This window comes from Natator depressus, chromosome 7 (genome assembly GCF_965152275.1).
Source record: "Natator depressus isolate rNatDep1 chromosome 7, rNatDep2.hap1, whole genome shotgun sequence".
Taxonomy (NCBI): domain Eukaryota; kingdom Metazoa; phylum Chordata; order Testudines; family Cheloniidae; genus Natator; species Natator depressus.
In genome coordinates this window covers 87294011-87319621 of record NC_134240.1, presented here as the reverse complement: position 1 = coordinate 87319621, position 25611 = coordinate 87294011, and the positions used below count along the sequence as shown (strand labels likewise).

The window sequence follows — 25611 nt, the reverse complement described above, 5'->3', positions numbered from 1 at the left end:
GGTGGTACTTCCTATGAAACCTAACCTCCACAGTTCTCCTTGGAGGTGACTCTGCATAACCTCCCAGTGGTGATATAGGAATGTCAGATAGCTGTCCTAGGAACTGCAGACCTGGGTTCTAGTCCTTCAGGTCCTTATAATAATTAACTCTGTAAAAGCAAGTTTATCTTATAGTATGGGAGTTTCATATCATATATAAATTATGGGAGCTTTTTGTTTCCCCAAGAACTCCCAAGATGACCCTCTTGTACTATAAGAACATACTTCTGAGGTCACATTCCAGTGCATATAATAAAAAAAACCACCGATAATACGCACAAAGCTTTTTCACACAATTACTTAACTTTCATCAAATTTAATAAATAATACAAGAAAATAATTGTATACACTAATTTTTATTCTGCTATTGCATTCATAAATACACCTATAGTTTACATTAAACAAAAGTAGAAGATTTCACTTTTATGATACTTAAATCTTGTGTTTTACATTAGTGATGAAAAGAAGGTATCAAACAGCATGTAACTGATACTTTAATCCAGTTTTGAATTGCCACATTTAAATAAGAAAGTTAGACTAGGATTTTTCAAAAGATCCTAAAGAAGACAGGTGCCTAAATCCCACTGAAATTCAAAGGAGGTTGCATGCCTAACACCATTTGGTTCCTTTGAAAATCCCAGTTTGCAACTTTATATTTACATACAGATGACAGAGCTAAACAAGCATTAAACAATCTATTGCTTCGGGAAAAATATCAGGAAAAATATTAAGCAAGGAAAATAACCCTGAGAGATATGTCAATGCATGGAAATATAGCTGTAAAGTTATTTTCTAAACCCAAAATAAAACTTGTGATAGAGTAATGAAAATAAATCGCTTTGGTTGATTTTTTAAAAAATATCATTTCAAACACCCTTCCTGCTCTTGTTTTTCATCACTGGCAGAAAATAGAAAGAGCAAGACAGCACAGGGAAGACCACTTTCCCACACAGCCTTGTTTTTACTTATTGTTTTCAAAGAAAAGGAATAGTACTGTCTGTCTTTCACAGTGACAATGTATTAGCATGTTTTAAGAAGCTTTGTTTCCTTACCTTATAAAGTATAAGATTTTATCTTTTGACATAGATATGGTACTAAATTAGAAAATTGCAGAATTAGTCATGGCCAGTGTGACATTATCTGATAAACTATAACTATATAGATCATTGTTGCAACCACTATTATATATTTGCAACGAATCTTGTACAAAATGTGGCATGAAAGATATCTATAAAAAGTTTATGATTGGCTGGTTATGATTATGCTATCGGTATGCACATATCATTTTTGTATTTCAAGTTATGAATATTGGCTCTATACTTGGATTTTAAATGTTTGCTCCTGGAGTAACCCCATGAAATAGTTAGCCAGCCCATCTTGGAGGGACTATTCAAACTGAGTGGCCCATCAAAAGTACACTTAACTCATAATAGCCGATGGGAGACGCCCATCTACACTGAGTGGACTGTCCTATAAACTTTCTGTCTGGAATATAGGTAATGGCTTCCTGCAGTGACTGAGTGAAATTGGGCTTGAACATGTGACTTGCCAATGCGACTCCAAACACTATCTGGTCACCTGTGCCATGGGTTTCCCTCCACATGGCAGAGGATATAAATGGTCCTGGAAACCCCTCCATTTTGCCTCTATCCTGCTCCAGCCTCTATCGTGCCCAAACCTCTGGATTATGGACTATACTAATGGAAGCATTCTAACCAAGGGACTGAGGTCCTTCCAATGATTTGGAAGCAGCCAGCGACTTGATTTAAACCAGCAATTTATTCCATCATTACAACAAGCCTAAACCAAGAACTTTGCCATTACCATATGTATTTGAGTCTTTCTTTCTTTCTTTCTTTCTTTCCTTCTTTCTATAAATAAACCTTTTGATTTTAGATACTAAAGAATTGGCATCAGCATGATTTCTGGGTAAGATCTGAGTTATATATTGACCTGGGTGTGTGGGTGGTCCTTTGGTATCATTGTAAAGAACCACTCACCTTTAAATCCAGTGTTTTTGGTGGTAATAGGATTGGGATGCCGAAGGAAACTGCTTTAATGACTTCTTGTTAGCTAGTGTGGTGAAACAGAAGTTTACTTTTGTTGCTCGTTTGGTATATCCAATGGGGATTAGCCACCAGTTTTGGGGTTTATCTGCCCTATATCTCAGCAGTTCGTCCTGAATTTGGCATCCTCAGTTGTGACCCACTGAGGCACAGTTACAGCCAGTTCTCTGAATTTCAGGGGATTTTATCCCAGTGGATCCCTTGCAGGATTTTTAACATCTTCCTAATGTGCCAGTATCTAGATTACGAAACTGAGACAGAGAATGACCTGCCAGATTTCCAAAGTTTAGCTTTATATTCCATGGTTAGGTATGAGGTATATCCCTATACACATCAGCGCTGGTCTTTCAAAAAATTACATTGTGTTTTATCATACCTGTTAGGATATAGATATTCAGGCCTGTCTGTAAAGGCCTATACTCAAAGAATGTAGGTGTATTCTTATCACTTAGCTAGTTCTAGAGGTATAAAAGAGAGAATCAAAATCACTGTCTGACTGTATAAGGCCTTTTCTCACTGTGACAGTCTGAGGCCCTGTTCTTAGGCTAAGGCCTTTGGCTCAGCAGCAGAGGCAGCCATAAGCTGGGAAGCGAATGGTCACATCCTCACATTCCAAACTAGGCACATTGGAATAAGGTGCTATTGGGCTGTTAGAAATACAATCCTGTCCTATCACCTCCAGAGAAAGGGAAGTGCCTAGAAAATGTAAAAGGAAACTTAGTTTGATAGCGTCCTGTCTGGCAAGAACTCACTTATCAATAGCTGGGATGTGAAATCCTCATTTCTGTATTGTTTTGTCATTATAGTTCCCACTTTGCTATTGTTTGTCTGTATAATCTCTGTCTGGTTCTGTGATTGTTTCTGTCTGCTGTATAATTAATTTTGCTGGGTGTAAACTAATTAAGGTGGTGGGATATAATTGGTTACATAATCATGTTACAATATGTTAGGATTGGTTAGTTAAAGTTCAGTAACATGATTGATTAAGGTATAGCTAAGCAGAACTCAAGTTTTACTATATAGTCTGCAGTCAATCAGGAAGTGAGTGGGTGTGCGGGGGGGGGAAATGGGAACAGGGAATGGAGGTGGGGAAATTGGAATCATGTTTTGCTGGGGGGGAAATGGGAACAGGGAATGTGGGTGGGGAAATTGGAATCATGTTTTGCTAAGGGGGGGAAATGGGAACAGGGAATGTGGGTGGGGAAATTGGAATCATGTTTTGCTAAGGGGGGGAAATGGGAACAGGGACACAGGTAAGGCTCTGTGGTGTCAGAGCTGGGAAGGGGGACACTAAGGAAGGACACTGGAATCATGCTTGCTGGAAGTTCACCCCAATAAACATCAAATTGTTTGCACCTTTGGACTTCGGGTATTGTTGCTCTCTGTTCATGTGAGAAGGACCAGGGAAGTAAGCGGGTGAAAGAATAAGCCCCTAACAATACCAATACATACATGTTTCTTATTAAAGTGATCTGTAATTTGTACTAAGTTTGCAAGATATTTAGGACAAATGTTCCTTTTGTAGCGCACAGATTACTTGGGTTACAGTTCAGGGCAACTGCACCTGTATGTCCCTTCAGTGGCCTAGGAAAGGCACCCACTCCTTGGAGAATGCAGTTTGAACTACTATATGCATACCTTTCCAGAAGGGTTGCTTCAAAGGGTTGTTAAGGAAGATAGTACATTAGCATTCCCCCCTCCGTACTAGAGAAGATACACACAATGCCACAATAGTACATACAGAGCTGCATTTTTAATACAATATACCCCCAAAGGCATTAACCCTAATTCAATAAGGTTTAACTTAATTCAATAAAGTTCAGTCAAGATATTGCAGGAAATCATCAGTCTCACAGTTTATACATACAGTGAGCAAAATAGCAAAACTGAACTCTGCAATGTGGCTTTGACAAGAATTTTGCAGGCACCACAGTATACTCCCGTTTTTCTGAAACCCTGTTATCCAAACCTCTGCATTATCCAAATGCCTTCCTTGTCTCCCAGCACAGGATACAGCCCCTCTGCAGCATGTATTGCATGCTGGGAGACAAGGAAAGGATTCAGATAATGTGGAAGTTCAGATAATTGAGCAGAGACTCCAGGCCAAGACTGAGAGGAGGATGAGCCCCTAGCCACAGGGAAGCCACCCTGCTGCTGAATGGCTCCTGCCATCTCTATTATCCGAACAAAATCTGTGCCCCGCATGTTATTTGGATAATCGGAAGTATACTGTATTTGGTTGTGCTGATTCTCTCATTCTTACAAACCCCATAAAGGAGCAGAGAAAAAGAACAGCAGAAGAAAGAGCACCAGCATAAGTTTAAACAGCTGTGTTACACTGGTGCAATGCATCTACATTAGGGGTTTACATTGGTACACATTTCCCTAATGTAGACAATCCTTAAGTTCCATTCAGTTGGATTTGTACAAACTCATTAAAGGCAATGAGATTGAAAAAAAGTCACTGACAGCATAATTGAAAACAAAAGTGCTTGTGGATGGGTGTTGAACACTGAAGGTGAAATCCTTGACTCATTTGTCCTGTAGAACCGTTATTGTGAACATGAAACAACTAAGCTTGATTCTAAGATCCTAGAGTAAGTTTGCAGAACTTGCTTTGAAAAAAAAATCTAGAACTTTAACTGAGCATATTTGATACAGAAATCATTGAGGTTGACAATTAACATGGAAATCCACAGTGTCACTTTTCACTTTCCAGTCACTTTACAGACCAGACCTGCTCTTTAAGCCTCACAGAACCTTGTGAGGTAGATATTTTACAGATGGGAAAACTAATGCAGAGCAAGGCCAGATGACTTTCCCATGTATATATAGCCAGTCGATGCAGATCAAGGAATACATTCTGAGAGACTTGACATCTACTCCATTTCTTAAACCACATTCCCTCCCTCATGAATTCAACTACCAATTATATTTACTAAAAAGGTTTTTTTTACCACCCTCTCCATTCCCATTGCCTATTGATCTTTACTAAGCACCTTTTTGTCTTGTTGTGATCAATTTAAACTGCAAGTATTTAGGAGCAAAGACCATGGGTAAATTTTGGCCCCACTGTCATCAGTTGGAGTTTTGCCATTGATTTCAATAAGGCCAGGATTTCACTCAATGTTTTACTCACTATTTAACGTGCTTTATACAAATGTTAAATAATAAACAATACTTTCTCCTCTTTTCTTCTACTATAAACAACATTTCTCAGGTCTAACGGTGCACTACGATACGAATAATGCAGTCATTGGCATGGACTGAAAAATGAATGACCATTGTATATCTGACTCTCATTAAAAGGCAAGTTAGAAATATTTCTGGATAATTCATAATAATGTGCCTATCCACATACAGGTTTTATTTGGTACTATATGTGGAGTTGTCAACATGCAGGAGAATAATTGCTTTTGTGACAGTTCACATCTCATCAGAAGCTGGAAAGTTTAGGAGAATATCTATTTGTGCAAGATTTCTAACTCCAAAATTTTGATTAAGTGGCAGATAAGCAGCTGAATTTTTGGCATATTATTCAAAACATACTAAGCTACGAAGTTTTTGAGGTTCACAATTGTTAATTTTTTTAATGACATATATCATTATTTAAATGGGGGAAGACACATACACTTCATTTCTACCTCTCTCTCCATGCATCTGAAGAAGTGGGGTTTTTACCCACAAAAGCTTATGCTCAAATAAATCTGTTAGTCTTTAAGGTGCCGCCATACTCCTTGTTGTTTTCATTTCTACCTGTTTTCAGTACACTTACAATTAATATTAACTTCAAAACTGCATATTGCTAGCAAAGAATTGTTAAACACAGCTAGATAAAAGGCATGAGGTTACCTGTATAATGTTTTCCCCAGGCCTCATGTCTGTATAAATCTTGACATTGTATGATATGTTGGAGAAGGTTGGTGAGTTATCATTTGCATCAATCACCAGGATATTGACTATAACTGCGGTACTCTCCTGTACACCATCAGAAGCTGTCATCTTCAAAGGAAAAAAGAAAACAGAAAAGCACTTTAATGGGGTAGAATTAAGACAAATGCAGCTAAGAATAAAATGAACTCTTGCAAGTAAAATCCATTTGTCTTTTTATGTTCAATCTGGCATGTTTTGGCACCTACCAGAAAAATCTGTATACTTTTCTTACTAGACTACCCATATGATGATACCATGAGAATTCAGCAGAAAAGAAGCAATAATGTACTGAATAATGAAACAGAAAAGAGAGTGTAAATATATGCAGTACAATGCCAGAGGACCTGCAATGTGAGACCTCTATTAATCCAGCATTTTCAAACAATCTCACTTTAGGCCCAAACCTGCAACAAGCTCAGTACCATTATCTCCCACTGAGATCAATGGGGCTTGAAGGAATTCAGCACCTTCCAAGAGGCACTTGGGATCTTGCAGGATTGGGTTATACATACACACTAACTTCCATTGAATCTTCCATACATGTATGCTTTCTCAATGTCAGCAAGAGCACAGGGAGGTGGCAGAGAGTAGTGGGAAGAATCCTACTTTCAGCCCATTTCCTCCTTCCCCCCAGAACAAGTACATCTCAGGCAATGGGACATTGCCTTTTCACATTACCCTGGTACTGTTTTTTATCTTGACCTGGATGAACCATCCTCTGGTAGTGAGAGGTTAGTTCAGTCTCAGTGTCTATTCAATACTTTGCCTCTCTCCTGACAATGGCCCCAAACTGTATGAAATAATCCTAAATAAGATGGTGGTGATTATTATAATTTCCTATTTGTATTACTATTGTGCCATGAGGCCCTGAGACTGGTCTACATTGTGCTATGCACAGTGCACCTACGAGTTAGACCAGTGGCTGTCAATCTTTCCAGACTACTGTACCCCTTTCAGGAGTCTGATTTGTCCCACAGACTCCCAAGTTTTACCTCACTTAAAAAAACACTTGCTTACAAAATCAGACCTAAAAATACAAAAGCGTCAGAGCACACTGTTACTGCAAAATTGGTTACTTTCTCATTTTTACCATATAATTATAACTCAATTGGAATACAAATATTATACTTACATTTCAATGTATAGTATATAGAGCAATATAAACAAGTCATTGTCTGTATGAAATTTTTGTTTGTACTGACTTTGCTAGTGCTTTTTATGTAGCCTGCTGTAAAACTATGCAAATATCTAGATGAGTTGATGTATTCCCTGGCAAACCTCTGTGTACCCGCAAGGGAATGCATACCCCTGGTTGAGAACCACTGAGTTAGACAATCCATGCCTCCAAAAAAAAAATCTGAATAGACAAGACAAAGGATAAGGAAAAGGAAAAATTATTTTACAGAGGCAGAATTGAGGCACAAAGATATAAGTGATTTGCCCAAAGTCAAATAAAAAGTCCATGGTAAAGCCAGGAACTGAACTCACATCTATCAAGTCCCAGCCCAGTGCCTTCATTACTTTCCCATCCTGTGTTCTTTACTATTTAGAGGGGCAGATTCTCACTCTTTCTGTGCTTGCTTTGCATTGCTCAGACAATCCAAAGGGACGAGATATTCACTGTAACTCCCCTGCTGGGGATTCATGTGATCTGAGGAGCACCCCAGTGGTTTTAGAGCCAGTTCCTATATTGCTCTTCCACAACACTTGGCACAAAATACCTCAATGTATCAGGCAATAGGAAAGGAATGACTGTTGAAGCCTTAGTTTTGTCCCAAGTTTCCTAATAAAGCTCAGAGGCGAAGTATATAGCGTAAGTGACTGGGTTGCTGTCTCAGAAAGTCTGGAAAAATGTATATATTCTCCCTCACTCTTCTTGTAATTGCAGCGAATTTTAAATAGTTTCTGGTTCTCTATACTTACACCAAACCAGTACTGGTTTGAAGCTAAATGAATTTCTACAGCCCAGAACTGTGTAGGGGAGGATTTTTTCATCAAATGGATACTATGAGCATGTGTTTATTGGTCAAAATTAAGGATATTATTAATAATTAAACCATCAAACTAGCAATGTTGTCAATACGAGCAAGATGTGGAAAGGAAACCAGCATTTGAAAATAATCTCACTTTGGACCCAAACCTGCAAAGAACTGCATACCTTTAGCTCCCGTTGAAATCAATGGGAATTGAAGTAATTTGGCACCTTCCAAAAGGCACTTGGTATTTTGCAGGACTTGGTTGAACATACACACTAGAATTTCCTAAATTTCTCTGAACCGCTCACACATTTATGCCTCCTCAATGTCAGCAAGAGAGCAGGGAGGTTGCAGAGAGTAGTGGGAAGTGGGAATAGTCCTACTTTCAGCCCTCTTTACCTACCAGATAGATGCCTAGGTAAATGGGAGAAGTAAGCTATTTTATTAAAAAGGATGAACTAACTTACTCCTCCTTCACCTAGATCCAGGGAGGAACAAGGAAGAGAGCAACTCTGAGTCAGAATTCATTCCTTGGTCTGTTCCTTGGGTGCTACAGCTACACACTACATCTTATTCAAGACAAATTATAAAGTAACGACCTAGCCCTAAATGATTCCTATCCTCGAAGTGAGCATTAATTTGTGTATGAGAGCGAGCAGAGGACAGCCTATTCAAAAGCATATGTTCTGTTTTATTTTTTCTCTGTCATATCAAAACATTCTGTTTGTAAATACCATATTGGCTTTTTCAACATTAAAAATGATATAATACCTGAGCAGTTCCTGGTGTGTTTTTGAAATAATATTGCTTACCGAGAAGGTGTATAGCTGCTGGAGCTCTCTATCAACTGGTTGGAGTAAGGTGAGGTAACGGGTTATACCAGTCTGAGTCACAGTGAAAAATGTATTATAATCATTTAGGAAAAGATGGAGCTGTGGATCCTTTGTCTTCAAAGAGAAAGAAATGAATATTTATTAATATGTAATATATATGTAAATATTCAAAAATCATGCAAGCATTAATTATAGTGTAAATGAGCAGAATTATTATTATTATTATTATTATTTATTTGTATTACTGTGGTGCCTCTGAGCCTTTGTGCTAGGTGCTGTACAAACCAAAAGATGGTCCCTGCCTGAAAGAGTTTACAATCCACAGTACCATTACTGATAGAGTCTCTAAAACAGCAAAACACCCTCAATTGCTTTCATTAGCCCTCTTTTAAAATGTAATATTCTGAAAAAATATTTGAAAATAAATTTAAAAAATTTAGGGAACCTCCCCCCAAAAAACATTTTAAAAACACCACAAAAAAACCCTAATAAAATAGGGTGATAACATTTTGACTTTTAAACAGATAATTCTTAAAACTGCATTTTACTTTATCAAGATAAGGATTCTAATCTCTGATCATAGCATTTGTCCTCATCGCATATCTTGAGAAATCTTCCCATTTGCTTAGTGCAGCAATAAGATGTTCAGATAAACAATGTCTACCACATGCTGAAGATTAGTATCTGGTTGTTGTAGAAACTCTGTAGTACAAAACATTCAGGCATATCCTTGTATATCAGAAGAAAAAAAAACATTTATACACAGATAAAAATAAGGATAATTACTTTGACTATAAATGAAAATAAACCTCAGAATCTAGATACATTATAGTTTAATATTCATTTTGATTTTGAAATAACATTTTTAGGAAACGTATGTGATATATTTTGGCAGCTCAAGACTTCTCTAAACAGTCTAGTAGGGAAAATTCCCATGCTTTGAATTCCCCATCCTATGAAGTTTAGCAGCTGTGCAGATGCAATTTAACTTGTATGTGCCAAAAGGTATGAGTAGATTTAAAAGACATACTAAACGACTGACCTGGAACTCACCCTAGTTTGTATTCCTTTACATAGCTTGAGTAGATAATGGTTATTTCAATGGTGTGGGGAAAAGCAATAACAACCCTTTCCAGAGAAGAGGCCGTCAGATTGCACTTTGGAACAGACAGGACACCGACTGTCTGAAAAAGGGACAGACTAGGACTGCCATGAGAGAGAGTCAGAAAGGGCCATACTCCTTATCAAAAATTACTCAAGAGATGTGATGTTTAATGGCCAGAACCTGTGGATTAGCTCTTTAGCAACCAGTGTAGCTTGAGAGTGGGGGGTCTATAGGAAGTTGCAAAAGGGGCAAATGTACTTGTGGATCCCTGATCCTCAGGCTGCTGGATGACAGGTCTGTCTTGAGGAACAATTTAGAGCAACCTCAGGAGGGCACCAAAACTCTGGCCATGGAGACAGCCCTACTTTGGAGCAGGGAACAACACAATCATGCCCAATCTATGTCAGTTGCAGATTCCCCTAGACCAGAGGAACCCCCTAATTGGTTAGTTAAGCTATCTTTCTATGCATTTTTTGCTGTTGCAATGACACAAAACCAGAGGAATGGGCACCTTTTATTTAACTATGTATCTAACCTGCTACACTGATTTTACTGGATCTTTTGCAGTTACTATGTATTGCAGTTAACTTTTTAAACACTTTAATTTTATTTTCTCTCTGATTTTGTGAAAATAAATGCCCCTTTGTTTTTTATATAATCTGACTGGAACCTACTAAGTGCTTTTTAAATTTGGGACACACTACCTCTGCTATTTTTCAGCATGGCTACTAGTTACCTGAGTTCATTTCTTGAAGTAGATAGGAGAGATTATGGCAACGGCTGCTATGTGACTGATCAGAATAGAAAATGGATGTTAAGTTAGAAAATTAGTCACACAGAAATTGTCTAAAATGGTACAGACCAAGGGAAAGAAGGCCAAAGCAATATTATTGATCAAATATTACAGCTATTACCATCTTCACCAAATCCAGTGGTTGCAAAACGCCTATTTGTCTTAAAAAAAATGCATTTTGAGGTCCTTTCCCTACACCCACGCACACATATCAGAGTGAAATACTTCAAAATAAGATCTTCATTTCACTATTTTTTAGCACCTAAGGAGGAAATGGACATATTCTACATTTATGTCAGTGCCACTAACTGAAATCTGAAGCTTCAACTTGTTATGGCTTTTAGATTCTCATCTCACAAAAGAATTCTATAGACAAAACCAGACAAATATATAGCCATACGGTTATGAACACTAAAACACAGTGTCAAAAGGTGTAATATTATTTTTCTGAGAGCACTGTTCTTGTTCTAAGAGCATTTACTCAAACTGTATCATAAACAACTTTCCTAAAGATCAGTTATTTCCTTCTACTCCTAGCTAATCAACTATGCAGAAAGATTTAGGAATTGAAAAGGTATTTCAAGTGAAAAATCTTAAGATTCTCATGGCCTGGCAGGCATAACTGAAACATTTCAACAACCTGAAACAAAAGCACTAAAAATATAATACTGTAATAAACAGTTGCAAACACAGAATAGGGCAAAAAGATGAAAAAAAAAATTAATTTTGCAGTCCAAAGTACTCTAGGACACTGAAGCACAGGTTTTGGAAGACAAAGATTACACTCTTTAAGTCCTAGAGCTAGAAAAACACTTCAGTTGCTAAAAACTAAGTGCAAGAAGTGTTACAAATGAGTGGTTTCCTGTCACTTAAAGATTCGCTGTAACCACGACAACTGTCAGTAAAATTAAAGCTCTTTTCGCCATTAACAGTCCAAAGAAAGAAAAAGGGGTGTCCATTATGTTTTTTCCAGGAGAAGTGGTGGCAATGACTGTTTACTTGTAGACGCTATAAAGTTAAACACAAAACTGTATTTTCAGAAAATTCCAAGCCATTTTTTTTAGATCTAGGGGGACCAGATAGCAAGTGTGGAAAAATCAGGGTAGGAGGTGGGGGGTAATAGGAGCCCATATAAAAAAAAAGCCCCAAATAGCAGGACTATCCCTATAAAATTGGGGCATCTGGTCACCCTATGTAGATCTCTATATGGTACTGAGTCAGCACAGGCTTGGTTCAACTAAAGGATTTGTTTATAACTCTAAGAATGTTCATTCCAATTTAGTTCTTTGAACCTTTCCACTTCATTTAAAATCGCACAAGTGATTCCTCAAGACTGTGTGACCTTCAAGCCAAATCCGTCTTATACGGTTCCTGCTTTCACACAGTTTTGGACAAGATTAATTTCACTTTCTGGATGACTTTTGTTTCAAACATACAATCATGTTGGGTTCCCTGGGTTCCATTATAACCCTTTGCTTTTGACCATCTATGTGTTCTATTACTTTCTTTGGGGTCCATCAATGGAATATGGATGGTTTTTTTGATGCTAAAGACACTTCTTTATTCATTGCAGACATTAGAACTGTCATCTCAACGCAAGTGAATACTTGGTGAGTATCTAGAATGGAATATTGGGAAGATGGTTGTGATAGGACTGATACGGTGAAAGAGACATACTCCTCCACAAAGCTATAATAATGCAAGTTACCATTCTCTTCAGTCTCATCCATCATTAACAAAAACTGCCAGCTAAATTCTGATTGCAGTTTAGGCTTGATGTCAGGAAAAAAATCTCTGACTTGCAAATTGAGCAGATTTGATATGGGAGACACTGAGACTAGCTAACTAATGGAACACTATATGTCACTTTTGTGATCACGATTATAAATATAATCATATTTTTTTAAAATAAGGATTGAACATAAGCATTAACATTCTTGACTACTACAGTGCGTATTTGAGGTTCTCTATGCCAAATTGTCTGCAAAGGTCTGAGCAGATCAGATAGAACCAGCGATCAGACCACACGTAATAGTGTAAACTAACAACATGCAGCTAAGAACCACTTCAAGCACGCAGAACAAACCTCATATGTTTTATCTTGGCACTATTTAGACTATTTATTTACCCAGCTGATAAGTAATCAATGTAATTTTCTGTAGCAATGACAATTTATTTTGTAGCAGGATATATATTTATCTGCTGAATATATAAAACAGTTGTAACATATCCCTGTTAAAACTCCATTGATTTAAGTGGGCTTACAGCAGAAATGAATATGGCCCAATGTATTTAAAGTGTTATAGGCAGACTTCTCTAAATAACCAATAGTTGCAAAGTTTCCCAGCTTTACTGAAATAAAAATGAAGGAAAGAGAAACCAAAGCACACAATTCCAACCAAACTATAGTTTCACACACTCAACACTCAGTACCTACAGGAATGGCATCTGGTACAAGCTACAAAACAAAACAAACATGATATAAAATGAATAAATACAAACAAAAACACATATAAAGCAATGATGTACCTTATGAAAATGGAAACAATAACAGTTACAAATCTGAAACAATTAACTGAGCTGCAAAAAGCATTCACAATGCGCACTGAACCCATTTATACTGAGCCTGGGTTAGAGTTTGTTCTACTTCCAAATCTCAAAGCAGTTCATGAAAATTTGCAAATCTGGGCAGAGGGTCACTTTCAGTTCACACAACCCGGTTCCCTCCTACTGAAGTTCATTTTCTTTACAAAAAAAAAAAGTCCTATAGAATTTAATAAGGATAAAATCAATAGCTTCTACAGAAATTACTCTTAACACTGACAGAATCAATAGAAAATTATATCTGTTCTACAGGTTTTTGAACCACCCTGTAAAACTTGATAGAAGGGATATAATTCTCTATAAATTTCTAGAGGACTTTCCTGTAAGTTCCCAGAACAAACCTCAGTACCCAAAGAGTGCCTCTGGTGGCATGTCCACACACTTCCTGCCCCATCTTGAAGCCAATTAGCTTCCTTCCAAGACGTCAGAAGGAAATGAGTGGTCCTCTTCAGGGAAAGAGCCCCATATAGGTCATTTCCCAATCCCATAAAGGATTCCTCTACCCATATTGTGTAGCAGGAAGCAGCAAAGAGGCTGCGTCTGCAACTAAACTCTGGCTGTACCAGGGCTAAGAGACAACCCAAATCCTTTGCATGCCGGAGAGCTGCATCTCATCCCCTAAAACACTCTTGATGGATTAAGGCAGTGACCCATACTGTCATACCCCAGATAAACTGCTTGGGGTCAGGGAAGTTGCCATTCAGCACTACAAGGCAACTGTCAAGTAAAAAATCCTGCCATGTGACAGAGCAGAAAGGGTGGATGGGATGGGAGTGGCATATGTCACCATCACTTCTAATGAAGATAGCATAAGGAAAGTTTGTGGAATTGTCCTAAGCCCAAGAAAAAGGGGATCAGAATATAAGTGAAAGAGAGGATTTTTTTTCTTTTTTTTACATTATTGAAACGTCACAAAATGTGTCTTTTCATCTTTTCCCCCCTGCTTGTTTTATACATTCCTCTTCAATAAGAATTAGCACAGAGTGCTATTTTTAACAGTGTTGATGGGAATAGCCCACACAACTAGGCTGATTAGCCTACAGGATATCAATGACTCATAGACCACATCAACCAGATAGCCCTGCAGTTCTTTGAAAACATATAATCTTCAGGGAAGCAAAGCAGGAAGAACCCACAGTGCAGATGAAAAATGTCTTATTAGCTTATTGAAAGTCTCAGAGTCTTCTCCTTCTGCAAATAATCCCTTGGACAAAGAATACAGTACAATGATGCCAAGATGACAAAGTAATGCAAGAACAAACAACGAATAAAAGATAACTAACAACTATCTCCTTAGGTGATGGAGATCAGAAAGGAGACTATTTCTTGGCTGTTTTTTGGGGACCCTACTCTTAGGCTCTGACTTCTTTAGCTGAGGGGACTACATAAGGCCAATATGTACTTCTGGAAGGTGTTCTGATACTATGATGAGAGTGGTATAGGAACCACAATAGAGCGGAACAAAGCAAGGGACCCACCTGATCCCTAGTGATAAGGTATTCCATAAGGTTCCAGTGTGATGTAGAACATTACGCTGTATGTCAAAAATATATACACTTGCTCCTAAATTCAAGAAGAAGTGAGCAGCAGACCTATTGAGAGTATGCAAGTGAGGATAAAGAGGGAAAAGCATAGTGGCGATGTTACGGCAGGGGCTCTATTATAGACCACCAAATCAAGAGGAGGAAGTAGCTGAGGCATTCTCCAAGCAATAACAAGATTAACTAACACACATGAATTAGTATTAATGGGGGGTTTTAACTTCCCTGATATCTGTTGGAAGACTAATACAATACAGTAAAACATAATACATCCTGCAAGTTCTTAGCACATGTAGCAGACAACTTTCTGATTCAGAAAGTTGAGGAAACAACTACAGGATCATGCATTTTGGATCTGTTTTTGACCAACAGGGATGAATTCATTTTAAACACAAAGGTGGTTGGGAACTGGGGAGGAAGTGATCATGATCTGATAGAATTCAAAATCTTAAGGAAAGGAGGACATGAGAACAGCAAAACAAGGACACTGGACTTCAAAAAGGCAGATTTCAACCAACTCAGGGACATATTAGGCACGGTCCCAGGGGAAAAACCAGTTAGGAAGAAAAGGAGTTGAAAGGGGGCTGGCAGTTCCTAAAAGATTTAACACTAGAGGCTCAACATCAAGCTACTCTGATGCAGAAGAAAGATAAGAGCCACAGGAGACCAATGTGTCTTCATAAGGAGCTTTTTAGCTATCTAAAAACCAAAAGGGATACATATGGGAAATGGAAGGAGGGGCTGTTACGTTATCTGATTAAAATATGACCATATAGATCATTGTTGCAACCAATACAAAATGTGGCATGTAAGATGTCTATGGAAAGGCTATGACTCACTGAATATGATTGTGCTATTTGTATGCATGTATCATTTTTGTATTTGAAGTTGGCTGTATACCTGTATTTCAAATGTTTGCTCCTGAGGTAACACCCACAAGGTAGTTAGCCAGCACATCTTGGAGGGACTATTCAAATTAAGTGGCTCATCAAGGAGCACTTAACTTACAATGGAAGATACCTATCAACTCTTAACAGACTTTCCTGCTGTGACTAGGCAAAATCATGCACGGACATGTGACTTGTCCATGTGACTCCAAACACCATCTTGTTACTGTAATTTTCCCCAGTAAGAACAATAGGATTCCCTCCACATGGCAGAAGCTATAAAAGGCCCTGGAAACACCTCCCCACTTCAGTTTACTTGGTTCCCAAGGTATTTATGTGGCTTAATTAAATGTATGCCATTTAAACAGCCTACTTAATTATAACAGCAATGGATAGTGCTGATATAGTTACAGGTCTGCCAACAATCCCATTTATACACAGTCAGTTTTTGAAAGATTTATAACTCAACGAGGGTTGGAATTTAGGTTAGCTTAGTCAGGAGTGAAGACAACTTTGGGCAGGTAAATGAAGAATAATACAAAATATGATTTAAATTAATGTGTGGATTTTAAGTGAGAAGAGCAAATACAAAGTATTATTAATTACATTAATAATAATATTAAAACAAAGTATTAATTATCACAGTGGTCCCCATTAAAAACCAACATTTACATACCACACAGTGGACAAATGTTGTCTTTTTAATGACCAATAATGTTTGATTTAATTTTTAATTTAATTTACAAACCTAAAATAAAATCTGCAGCTCTTTCACCTTATGTCAGATCTGACTTGATCACAGCACGTCTTGTTAATTTTTAAAACTATCTATATAAACTACTCCTACTTACTGGCCTCCCACCAGCATGGAAGAAGTCTCATATTCAGTTGAGCAGACCTCCAGTATGTACAATAGAGTAAGCTTTACATGAAATAACTTTGACATATGCATTAGTATATAAACATGTAGTCCCTGATTCTATATTCTCTTAAACTACTTTTAGACTGGTGCAATTTCATTGAAGTTAAGAGAGTTACTCAGATATAAACTTGGTGATAAAGAAGTGAAAAGCACATGCATTAAGTGAGGCCATAAAAATATCCGGGCCCTGAAAGTACGTCATGGGTGTACCCACACCAGGGGATCCTCTGAAGGTTTATTTCTGTGTTCTTGGGTGCCATCTCTGCATCATTATTCACCCCATCTGGGACTTGGTGCATTGCCTCTGCATGTGCTCACATAGAAGGGACTCCATGGGAGTTCTGCAGAGTGATCTAGAGTAAGAGTTTGTTTTTCCAACAGAGTTCAATAGGGAAATCCAAGCAGGAGTAATACAGTTCAGCTGTATTCCCTTGGACCTCCCCTCTACAACTCCCACTGAACAAGTGCAGGATGACCCAGCCAATGGCTGTGTAGTGAGGCAGAGTGGCCTCCCTCCAGACTGGAGAGTGAGGAAGCACTACACTCCCCTTGGTGGGCAGAGCCAAACCCACCCTGCCCCCCTTGCCAGAACTACCAGAGCGGGCCCAGAAGTATAAAAGGAAGGTTCTGCAGCTCAGTTTGGCCACAGCCAGTGGAGGAGATGGACACCTCTGCCTTGCTGTGGCACCCAGGAGAGGAACCTGCGCTCTGCCATGCCTTGCCCCCAGAGGAGATGAATGCAGATGAGGAGTTGCCGGAACTACCATCGGCTGTATACCTCAAGGAGCCTGAGGACCTGTGGAGGCCAGAAGTACCAAACCCCAGGGAGGTAAGAAGTAGTCCAGGGGCAGCCGACGGCTGGCCGTCTACAAGACTTACCTCGTCTCAGTCGGCATGTTGCGGCTGGATCCCCACCGACCTAGTGGGAGACCACTGTTAGTGCCCTGGTCTGGGATGCGGTGGAGTAAGGTGGGCCTGCGTCCCCCTGCCACTCCAGCCCCTGGGTGGCTGACTCCCCACCATAGGCCAGGAGGCCTGTGCTCCGTGAACCCACCCTGCTAGCACCATAGACTGCCTGTCGGGTGTGCAAACCCCTTTCAGAGCCCCTAGACTGTGTGGACACTCCCCCCTTACCTGAACCCCTAGACTGTAGGGGTGCTCCCTCTTACCTGAACCCCAAGACTGTGTGTGTTTGCTGGCTGCCTGTGCTTCAAGCTGAGGCTAAAGCCTGCTCCCTGCTCTGCCCCGCCCAAAGGACTAGAGCTTATTGACTCGACGTATCTGCGGCTGCCTGTGCCGGCAACTTTACTCTACAGCCTGCTACCAGCCCAGCCCTGTCTGAGGGCTAAAGCCCTAGACTGTTACTTGCTGTCAGCCCTATTGCGGGGCTGCGAGCTAGAAACTACGCTGGGCGCTGCCCCACACAGGGGCTGGGACAAGGGGCCCAGACCGTTGTTGTGTGTTTGCCCCTGTCGGATGGGCCCAGAGCTCTAGACTGCTTATGGCTCAGTCCCACTGGTGCAACCCGAGGCCAAGGACTAAACCCCAAGACAACGAGGCAGAGTGGCCTCCCTCCCCACTGGAGAGCAAGGGAGCACTACAGGCAGCATAGCAGGAGTTTACTACAAGTGTTTACTACAAGACCTCACAGATGAGCACAGACAGGAGGTGCTCTTGCAGATGACGCCTATCTTTTCAGGCTTACTGTGATCTTTCCCTGCAGATCTATACCCTCCCCATCCTCCTCCCGTCCTTTGAATCCATCACCCATGAGGGGACAATCCCTAGGAAACAATATGAGGAAATCATCATGCAGTTCTGTTCTGAGTATCTCCATGGAAGTGGGTGATCTAGCCACTCTGCCTCTGAAAATTAATCCTTGGCTTCAAAGTACTAATGCTGAAGGCACCTACATAATGAATACTTAATATCATACTCAAGTTCCATGTCTGAGATTGTGAACTGGAAGCTATTATTAACAGTAACTCTTAGCTTTATATTATGAGAGAGGGAAAAGCGTTCATTAATTTTCCCAAGTTTTCAAATTCACAGATGCATAAAGCAAATTACTGCACCCCAGGGGTTTGTCCATCATGTTAATTTTGCAATGGATCTTTTTTATTTTCATTTTTAACTTAAGGTGCATGATGAAATTATGCTGTGTTTAGTCTTGCTTTAGAAAATTATGGGCAATATGTAAATGAGAATCGACTGACTTGAGCTAGCAGAGTTCCTTCATTAGTTCACAGGGCTGAAACCACACAAGATATAATACAGAAAATCTATTGTACTTCCACCCGATTCCCCCATTTCGTTTGTTGTCATTTATGTCTGTCTGTTTAATGAGGTACGAACCAGCTTTTTTCAGAAAAAAGTCACATTATAGTATTAGTTGACTAAAATACATTAATGTACATTTAGTTATTAATGCCAATATCTTTTTGGAGAATTTCTGTGATCACCATCCACAATCAGTTTTGGACGTCTCTGCAAAACACTGATTTATAGTATCTTAAAGACCACCTGATGCCTCAAGAAAAATATTTCAACACTATACAGAAACAATTGTTATAGAATAAATGGCAAGGAGTCCTGTGGCACCTTATAGACTAACAGACGTATTGGAGCATAAGCTTTCGTGGGTAAATACCCACTTCATTGGATGCATGTAGAATGTTATAGAATATTTATTTTATTTTACTTACTTCTGTCTTCATTTTTTATTCCTTGTAAATTTGCATGAAAACAAAATTTTCTAACTGCAAAAGCGTTAATGTGTTTCTATTGCTTATTCTCCACCTGATGTTTTAGGTCTTAAAGCCTGGTTGGTGGGTATTGGCATATGTCCATTGACTTCAATCCTTGTAAAGTTATGTAGCTCTGTTGGAGATGTAGAACTGGACAAAAATTTTCCATCAAAACTATTTCCGGAGTGGAATACTTTTTGGAAATATTTCATCACTTTGAATAATACGAGTGAAATTGACTCCAGTCACAGCTAACTAAATACAATTAATTCATTTAAGAGACCCTGGGGGGATCTTTGCCTTTCTATGGAGCATGGGTCATTTCCAAGTTTAAACTAGTGTAAATGGTGAATTCTCTGTAACTTGAAGTCTTTAAATCATGTTTTGAGGACTTCAGTAACTCAGCCAGAGATTAGGGGTCTATTACAAGAGCGGGTGGGTGAGATTCTGTGGCCTGAGATGTGCAGGAGGTCAGACCAGATGATCATGATGGCCCTGCTGATCTTAAAGTCTAGGAGGCTACGATTAGTATTATGAATATTTATGCTATGATAAAAAATTCATCAACTCCATTAAGTTAATTAAACTAACAATTGGGATTCTTAGAAAAATACATTTTCAGCACATCAAACATACAACTCCCATGGATACCAAAATCATAGAAGCATAAAGCTCTATCTGCACTGACATTTGAAACTGCATTAACAGTTTGTCACAAGACTCATGAATATGTCCAAACTTGAATTTATTTGTGTTTTAACAACAGTTCATTAACACTCATTAAATAACACAACTGAAATGTCTACTGTAGGAAGAGGACAAATTTTAGTTGCTAGTCATTAGTCCCCAGTAGCCTACAGTTAAACAGGAGAGATGCGATGGGTGAGGTAATATCTTTTATTGGACCAACTTCTGTTGGTGAGATAGACAAGCTTTCAAGCTTACACAGAACTCTTCTTCAGGTCTAGGAAATGTACTCAGAGTCACAGCTAAATACAAGGTGGAACAGATTGTTTAGCATAAGTAGTTAATGTATTTCAAGGAATCATTCAAGGTGAAGCGGCCAGTTAGCCATGACTGGCAACAAACATTTGTGTGGTCTCTACATTAGAATTTACTGTCATGTGAGTTAACGTGCATTAAACAACATATTAAAACATGACTAAAATTTCAATTGTACACATACCTCATCTGTTAATGGAAAGGTGCTAATAGAGTTTGAAATGTTAATGTAGACAAGGACTCAGCAATAAATTATTAGTTTTCCCGTAAACACTGCACATGATGAATTACCAAGTTGTAGATTTTTTAAAAATATCTGACTTTGAGCAGACTTTGACTTTGACTTTGATTATTACTCTTTGGGAAGTGGTCAGATAGTACAGTGATGGGTGCCATTATAAAAAAAAAAACAACACAAAAAAACAAAACTTGGATGAATGAATAGATAGAACTTCAGGTTCTCAAGCCTCCAACTCTCCTATTCCTCTCTGGTCTGTCTAAAATGCTATCACCAAACCTATATCTACTTCCCTACACATTGACCGTGTCTCCCCACATTTTCAGTCTCCACACTGGCTTCCCCCTCTTCTCTCACTTAATCATCAAATTTCTCTTCACCTTAAAGACTTGGCCTGTTTAATTCAGCTTCACTCCCTGTCTTTTCTTTGCTCATTCCCAATTTTATGCCTTCTTTCTTCCTGAAAATATCATGAATTCTAAACTAATTCCAGACTTGGTACATTTGATGTTCAAGTTCAGTTTTGACTCTGGAAAAACAAATTCTGTAGTGTTACATTTCCCCCCTTTCAAAACAATACAAAATAAAATTAATAAAATACTGTTAACGGTCACAAACAGGACAAGGTTGCATTAGAATAGAACGTTTTACATAGTGTAGGCTTCTGCTTAGTCAGAACAACATGCTTTAAAAATTAGATTATCCTTGAAGAGCAATCATTTAAATTAACAGTGATTTAAAATAAAAAACTTTAAAAAGTTTAAACCTTTAAATCCAAAAATATTCTAAGGGGTTTGTGAAACCCTAACTTCTGCCAAGTTCTTTTGACCCAAGTACACAGATAACCTTAGCTGTAATGCCATATAGTTCAAATACATAAATGCTTCAGACCAAATTCAACCCTGGTGTAAGCAGATGCAACACCCATTTAAGGCCCAGGGGTTGAATTTAGCACTTCATACCTATATTTATAGAAGAGAAGACGAATGTAAGCAAGCTTTTGCTTCACTGGAAGTTGCAACCCCTTTGATTAGAGCTGAATTTGGCCTGAAGGATTAATCTCTCTGAGATGTATAGGACCTGAATCACCACTGCATTACCCAGTCAGTGGAGTCAGACTGACACAAGAATGGATAGCTCAGTGCTGAATTACGCCTGTGGTTTTCAGAGATGGGGAATATATTAAATAATTTCCTGAACATTTGTTTGAATAAAAACCCACTTCTGTGTTCACTTTATGTAAATATACATGCAAATAAATTCACTGACAGGAATGTTCATGATGATAGCAAATTTTAAGCAAGTATTACAGGATAGTAACCAAAGTCAGTTTTGAACTCAGAAAAGTACTTTCATTGGAAACCTGGAAACATTCAGACAGCTAAGAAACATAAATGATACCATGTAACCAGTAAATCATTGTATAAACCTCTACGCAGGCAGAATCAAAATGAATCACCACAGCAGAAATTTCAAATATTGACTACTCAAAATGAAGTACTCATGAAAAAACTACTGATCAAGATTATCTGCAGAAATGATTCAGCAAATAATTTCAAATAGCGACCAAACTTTTTTATTAACTACTTGTGGATAATTCAAATTCATTGATTAAATTACTTACTACATTATAAATAAGTGAATAAATAAAAACAAACTGTTTGACTGTATATGGTGTACTGTATATAAATGATAATTTACCTTATTTCAAAGGCTTCAGTCACAATATTTTAAGTGTTTAAAAATGGACATTTCTAAGCATATATACAAACTTTAAACACACATAAGGATGGTCCAATAAAAAGAAAGAGAAACACACCTCTTCTACATCATTGTCCAAAGCTATGATTTGTAGTGGAGAAGTCGAATTCTGGTTGTCGGAGATGGTTGTGCCCACTGGGGAGGACTCCAGAATAAACCCCTCGTATAGAGATTCTGTGAAGTAAGGCTTCTGGTTGTTCTCATCCAGGACTTCAATATGTAAATTGGCAAAGGCAGGAAGCGGATGACCATTGTCTTGTTCTGCCTAAAAAGACATAAATCTAATTGGCTATGGACTGTTTTTATATAATTTATTAACCTCTTTAGAGAGTATATAATTGACTCAGCTTAAGTACAACTATGAATAGTCAATAATTACTACTGCTTTACTTTCAAGGGTAACAATACTTTCACACAGATAACTAATATTTAGTATTTCTCTGCTTATTTTGAAACATCACATCTGAGAAAAGACATATATACTAACCAAAGAATTAACTAGCAAAGCAGATACTATAGGTTTAATCATGTTGCCCACTGATTTTAATAACTAGAGAGAAACTCAAGACATGTACAGTATTAGTAAACATCATTGTTATGAAGAGTCTCTTGCAATGAAGATGAGAGAAGCCACAAATCTCTACATAAATATATTCATTGGACAATATAATTACCACCTAGATCAGGGGTGGGAAAACTTTTTTGCCTGAGGGCCACATCTGGGTATGGAAATTGTATGGCAGACCATGAATGCTATATCAGGTACAAACAGTAGAGCATTCAGGGTGAAGAACAGTGTTTGGAGTGAAGAGAAAAATTAAGTGTAGATACTATCATGGTTGTTATTTTGTCCAAAATGAATGATGACACTTGTTCCAAAATGCATAAGAAACACATTCAGAGCACAAAGTTACTTGGAAAAATCTTCCACTCTGCATATGTCAACTGTTAAGTGAGAAGATAGAAATAGTGACATCAGCATACATTTAAAAAATACCTAAAACTGTATCTACTTTTGTTTGACTATTTTTTAACTCAGATATAGAGGCAGATCTTGCAACTGGATCCAGGCAGGCAGAACTCTATGCCTGAAATTAATATGGGTCTGTTTGGATGCAGGGCTTTGCACAAACAGCTGTCATCCAGGCCTCACAGAAATCAACTGGAAATTTGCTAACATCTTCACTGGACCCAGGATTTCACCAAACTGCAGGATCAGAGCCATAATTTTTATCTATTGTTGTTCTTCCATGCCTATGGGATACTGGAAATCACTATAACTTATTTTTTGTTAACAACCTTTAATTCATTGTGACAGGATGTGACACCTCTTGTGGGCTGTCTTGGGAATTAACTCTGCGCCCTCTTCTGGTGGTGTCTCATGCACCGTCACTTCTGCTCCAGGGACCCATGTCACTCCAAGGACCACAGCGTCCTCTTCATGACACAGCCCTCCCTCTGTGCCACACTCTGTGCACCCCCTTCCGGGGGAACGTACCACAGTCCAGCCACTTCCCTCAGTGGCAACTGCAGCCCAACGTCTGGCCACTTCCTCAGTGGTGATGGTGGAGGGGAGGAACCCAGGCCTGCCCCCTATTCTGGATCCCAGCCCAGGGACTCTGTAGATGGCTGCAACTTGCTGCGTCCTCTCCGACTCCTCTATAGATGTCTCTGGGCCACTTCCACGCAGCCCCAGCACCCTCTTTGCTGTTGCCTCAGGGCAGATCCCTGCAGCCCACTAAGAGCTGCCTTTCACTCCCTGGGTCTCTGCTTGCAGTACTGCTTTGTCCAGGGTGCTTGCTGCCTTCAGCCTGCGAAGCAGCCAGTCCTTCTCCCTCCTCAAGCTCCAGGGAGTGAAGCTGCTCTGCAGCCCTTCTTATATGGGCCTGCCCTGCCCTGGTTGGCTGCTCTCACAGCCCTTCTCTGATTGGCTGCCTCCCATACAGCCTCCCTAGGACTCTATTAGCCCCTTAGAGACCAGTGTCAGGCAGGCGCAGCATCGTATTCATCTTAATTAAAACAAAATATAACAGAGAAAATAATAAAAACTGAAGTAAATCAGGCCCCAATTTACAACATGCAGGAGGAGGGCTGATGCTTTTTCATGGAACCCCATTGACTTTAAAAGGAATCAGTTTGGGCACAGCAGTCAGCCCATGTATTGTAAATTGTAGGACTGGGACCGTAATTATTATGATTATATGAGTCTAGAATCTTTCAAGTAAGTGTACTGAATACCATCTGATAGAGGAGCAGTTAAACATAATAGGAAAAATCCTGGCTCTATTGAAGTCAGTGGGAATTATGCCACTGATTTCAACAGGGCCAGAATTTCATCCTATATGTACATTCCATATCGTATTAACTGGAATTGTATAATATACAGTATTGGAAAATATCCCATGTGATTTCTATATAGTTAATATTCCTACTATATTACAGATTTCAAATTTGACAAATCAGTTATATTTTGCTTTAATTGGGGAGCAACAAATTTAACAAAAAGACACAAGCCAAAAACCCGTAGTTCCTACTCAGGTAAAATCTTCATTTGGGACAGTGGAAGACGTTAGGAAGCAAAGCTCCTATTGTTTAGATGTTTATGGCAAAAGGCTCCGAATACTTGACAGAAACCCCCCTTTTAAAAGAAAATCAGGAACGCACTAAGCTGCAGCTAGATATGCCTTGTATTTTCTCTCGACCATGAAAAAATGGGTAGTGATAAATACCCATTTTTTCATGGTCTGTGTATATAAAAAATCTTCTGTATTTTCCACAGTATGCATCCGATGAAGTGAGCTGTAGCTCACGAAAGCTTATGCTCAAATAAATTGGTTAGTCTCTAAGGTGCCACAAGTACTCCTTTTCTTTTTGCGAATACAGACTAACACGGCTGTTACTCTGAAACCTGTCAAATTTGCACAGGTTATTGCTTTTCACATCCAATATCTTATATATGTGGCCCAGAGGTTAAAACTCACTGCAAAGTAGTTTTACACAGTACTAGTTTTGACTGACACAGATTTTTGTATAATTTAGAATCCTTTGGAATAGTAAAATGAAAAAAAATATTTAAAATGGAAAGGGAGAAAAAAACCTATTTTCTACTGATCCCTACACTATATATTTATGCATTACTAGGAATGGACCTAATACTTGTAATA

General features: G+C 38.8%; 1 protein-coding gene across 1 annotated transcript in view; it reads right to left on the bottom strand.

The window, feature by feature from the left end:
- PCDH15 (protocadherin related 15) overlaps positions 1-25611 on the bottom strand; it is a 1310198-nt gene that overhangs the window by 302491 nt on the left and 982096 nt on the right. Inside the window, exons 13-15 of the mRNA XM_074958998.1 lie at positions 22506-22712; positions 8827-8961; positions 5958-6107 (exon numbers count right to left, since the gene is read on the bottom strand). Coding sequence (XP_074815099.1) covers positions 5958-6107; positions 8827-8961; positions 22506-22712 — 492 coding nt within the window. The remainder of the gene's footprint in view (positions 1-5957; positions 6108-8826; positions 8962-22505; positions 22713-25611) is intronic.